We start from the raw sequence: 4,426 nt of genomic DNA, 5'->3' as shown, positions 1-4,426 counted from the left end.
AAAGAAAAGAGTTGTAAGGACTTTGCTTTCCTAGTTTTTCTTTTTTTTTTTTTTTGGAAGGTGTAGCCATAGAAGTGAGTGAGAGTAGAAGTCATCTGCAAGCTCATGTTGTTCTGTGTCGTGCTGGAGCTGCCAACTGAGACGTCAGAATCATGGATCAAGGATGTTTTTTTGTCATGTGGCTATTTGGTCACTACAAGTTGAATATAGATTATTAGCTCCTTTCAGGAAGGTTACTGAGTCATAACTATTTCAGGTCAGTGCCACATTTTTTAATTCAAGTTGATCAGCTGAGAGTGGGTGGCTCGGTTTCCTCTTATTCATTCATCCATCCATTCTCTTTGTCAGAGCAGTCAAGCACTAAATCGAATACGGAAGATTGACAGCATAATGTTTGTATAAGGTGCTGTTTATCCTTAAGGTTTTGTGTGTTTTCCGTTCTTTAAAGAAAACTGATGTTGTTTCTAGCTTTTTAAAATTCATTCTGAAAAAGTAAATAATCCTGTTCCATTTAGCTTCAAACATGTGGGTTATGTAGCATAATCTTGCTGTCATATAGTTCTCTTCCTCCTGACAAAAAAATTAATCTGGAACTGCTAGTTGGTAGAATTTTTAATGGGTACTTCAAATACAGGAATAATACCACGTGTAGTTTAACAGCCTTCTTATATTTGAGAGATTGTTTTGCTCATAGTGAAATAAGGCCCGTTGTGTGATACCCAGGCTACCTGAACCCTTGTGTTTCCAGTGAAATCACTGAGCTGTACTGGTGCACTGTACATAAGTTTTTGTAGAAGAAAATATTTTTTACATATTTCTGTCTGCCTTAGAAAGGTAAATAGTCTTATTTTTGTATTCCTGGTCTTAGGAATTACTTCCGTTTTCAGAAACTCCATGCTGTCAACTCAGGCAGTTTTTGTCTTCCTGTGTGGATGCACGTATAGGAAAGATGATGCAGTCTTTGGTCTCAGATTTTGGCACAGAATTTGGGAAAAAAACACCGCTGAAATAATATGCTCCTTTAACTCTCCAGAGTCCAAGTCAACATTTTTTTCATATAAGCTGTGATACTAGTTTGTTTTTATCCTGGTTTCAGCAATAGTTATTTTATGATCATTTATGTCATGGAATTGAGGGAAATCTGACCCTAGGAAAGGCTATGATTGCTTCCAGTTTCATTGTGCTTAACTTGTGAATAGATCTTAAGTCTGAGGATGATTAACTGGGTTACCAGGAATTGTAACTATGCTTCTCTTTGCAGTTGGTTTGAATGTTTGAAAATTTGTTGGTCACTATCATACTGTATTTCCACTTTGCAGCATTGTTTAACAAAGATATTTTAAACCAGAGAATATTTTGGGGGGGATGTTTGTATTTGTGCTGTTATTGTGCTGATGCTATGAAATGTATGCATCTGTGGAAATGCTTTTTAAAGTCATATAGGCAACATAATGTTTATGTGTAGTAGAACATGATGTAGCTATGTGATAGACTGATATTTCAGAGCATAGCTAGACTAAATCTACTTGTTTTATGTTTTTGAAATGTGTTGCAATAGGGCAGATTCAGGTTTATTTTTTTATTCTTTAACCTAATTGAATTTGTTTGATTTTCTTCTAGCTGTAAATGTAGCCCTCTCTTTCCTGTGCTCTCTTTAGGAATAGCTTGGGCACATTGGCTGGGACACATAATTGTCAGGGAGAATTCTTCTTATGTGCCTGGTCTTTTCCATACTGCTGACTTATTCTAATCATTCCCCACTACAATAATTAGTTGCAGAGTGAACATGTTCATTGGTTAACTCTTTTACAGTGGCTCTAACATATGAGTAAGGTCAATAGCTCAGGTGTAAGTGCACCAAATAATTAATAACTGCTAATTAATTTATTATTACGACTTAATTTCTTCAAGAACATTTGTGTAAAATTTCTGTTAATTGTAACTGAAGAATGAAGAAAGTTCAGATGTGGCACAGCTTGTCAAAAGTCCATTTTAATTCCAGCTAATTTATGGAATCATTAGTAAAGTATCTTAAAATTAATTTTGTGTTTGGCAAGTGTTAAAGATTGGTGAGAGAGAGGAATACTATGGTTTTGGGGGGGATTGGACATAAATGTCTGAATCATGATTTTAGAGAATAAAATCAAATTTGATCATAACTGGAGTTGCAGCATTGTTGCTTGAGAAGCACTTATTAAATAAAATTTATCTACCATTGTTAATGTTTTCATAAATCTTAAAAAGTCAAAGTATTACGGTTTTGCATAACCATCTTTTTACATACTATTCTCTGTGGTTTTGCTATCTTGTTTTACTTTTAGAATGTTTTTATTTTCATAATTGGAAATAATAGCTTGTTATATGTGAGCTAGATTCTGGCTTAAGTATTCTATATAATTAAGCTTACATTCTGGCTTTTACATGGGAGGGAGGAAAAAAAGTGCAAAATACCTGTTGTTCTAGAAGCAAAAAATCCAAACTTGTAAATCCTGATTAGTAATGGATCAGGCACGATGAATACTAACAGGGAGACCTTTAAGTAAAAAGTGTAATACATATATGCATTATTTTCTTTTATAGTTTATGAATGTTTGTCTAATGATTTTCTCTTTTTCTACAGTCAATCAAGAAGAGTTCATTGCTATTATGACTGGAGATATTTAGCATCAGAAGAAGTGGACTCGGCACAAAAGAGAGGCATCGTGGGGAGCTTCCATTACAATATTTTGTACTTCCATTCATTTCTGTAGCTAGAGTAATGCAGAACATTACTTTCCTTATAGGACCAAAATACAGACAGATTATATGAATTGATAGTTCAGTATTTTGTACCATTAGATATTATCACTAGAATAATTGATATATCATTTTAGAACAAGTAAGTAATGCTGCATTTCAGAATGTTCAAGTACTTATTTGTAAAATAGCTTTGTATAGCATTTTTAAATTGTATCATATTTTAAGAACCTTTTGAGGTTGACTTTGTGTTAGCATTAGCTGTGGCCTTAGTTTTGATACATAAGGTTTGACAAACTTCCATTTTAATAAAATGTTCTTTGATACTTCAAAGTCTTGGTTTTGTAGTTTAATCTGAACTGGACTATAATGTAAAATCCTTTGGGGAAAATAATTATTTTCATTTACAGGCTTGTACTTCCGCTGTTCTACGTGAATGGTGACATTAAATGAGCAAGCATTTGCATCCCCAAAGATGCAATTTATTTCTGTTTTACCCCTGTGTGATAGCAAAGGGCAGGCAACTATGCATGATGATAAACTGTATCAAAAATGTGCTTAAATGATCCAGATGTCAGCTAGCAGCTCTTTCTTCAGTATCTGCAGCGCTGATAGCTGTGGAGACAATGGTGACTGTTTATGGTGGGTAGATGTTCTTTCTGCAGTATCTAGTTAGAGGAAAAGCATCACGGGGAGTGAACTTCTGAAGCAGTTGGATGTATTTCCAGTTTGCCAGGTGTCTTCCAGAAGAGTTCTTGTGCGCTGATCTTCCAGATTTCCTGTATATTAATTGTAGTTTCTTCTTTTTAAATTTTGCTCTCCTTATATATCAAAAAATGTAACTTTAAATCTTGGTTAATCCTGTGTTCATCTTTATTGTCATAAAAGCAGCTGCTTTTTAACTGGCAGTAATCCTGAGGTTATGAACAGGTTTGCCCTCCACAAACAATCAGAACTTGGAATTTATTGGAGACAGAAGTTAGAGACAGAAGTTAAGGTCATCAAAGCTAACAGATTTTTTCCTGCCATTTTTTGAGTATGTGTTATAACATTGCTATCTGTGAAATACCGTGTTGCACTCTATCAAGCCATCAGTACTGGTCCATTCATACAGAAACAGCAATTCAAAATGACTAGCAGTGGCTCCATGTAAGTGATCAAGTATGAGCAGATACCCCAGCAGGGTATGTGGCCATCAGCTGGGATTTCCATGCTGGATTGCTCTCAACGTGGGGAGATGTCCAGCCTTTGCTAGGAAAGGACATTTTTCCTGTTGAGATACTTTCATTTTGACTTTTTTTTTTTTTTTAAATAATTGTGAAAATGGGGAAAAATGGTAGGGATAAAATCAATATGAAATCTGTGGGAGTGAAGGAGTAATTGGTATTTTGCCAGGAAATTGTGGTCATCTTAATGTTAGTTAATGTCTCAGTCTTAAAGTTTGAGTAAAACTTCCTCTGTGCTATATCAGAGGTGTATTTTATAAGCAGATTCTTGCTCAAAAAGTGAACAGCATGAAATACTTGCAGGATTGCAACTTGAAGGTTGGTGTTCATGGGGAAAAATTCTGCTATATGTAATATGGACATACTTTATTTCTTTCATATTAATTTCAGTATAATAGTTGGGAAAGGGGAAAAATAAGAATTGAAGAGTTCTGCCATGCAGAAAAAGAGAAAAGAGACAAAAT

At 34.6% G+C, this 4,426-nt stretch overlaps 1 protein-coding gene across 1 annotated transcript in view; it reads left to right on the top strand.

Moving 5' to 3' along the window:
- Nucleotides 1-3,064, top strand: part of CETN3 (centrin, EF-hand protein, 3) — a gene marked incomplete at its 5' end in the record, with an annotated part of 9,728 nt that extends 6,664 nt beyond the window's left edge. The window contains one exon of the mRNA XM_010284290.1: nt 2,621-3,064. Coding sequence (XP_010282592.1) covers nt 2,621-2,664 — 44 coding nt within the window. The remainder of the gene's footprint in view (nt 1-2,620) is intronic.
- Between the last annotated feature and the right edge of the window lie 1,362 nt (nt 3,065-4,426).

The sequence above is a fragment of the Phaethon lepturus genome, unplaced genomic scaffold (assembly GCF_000687285.1).
Source record: "Phaethon lepturus isolate BGI_N335 unplaced genomic scaffold, ASM68728v1 scaffold42153, whole genome shotgun sequence".
Lineage (NCBI taxonomy): Eukaryota > Metazoa > Chordata > Aves > Phaethontiformes > Phaethontidae > Phaethon > Phaethon lepturus.
The sequence above is the reverse complement of the archived record's forward strand: the minus strand, read 5'-3'. Positions and strand labels throughout refer to the sequence as shown.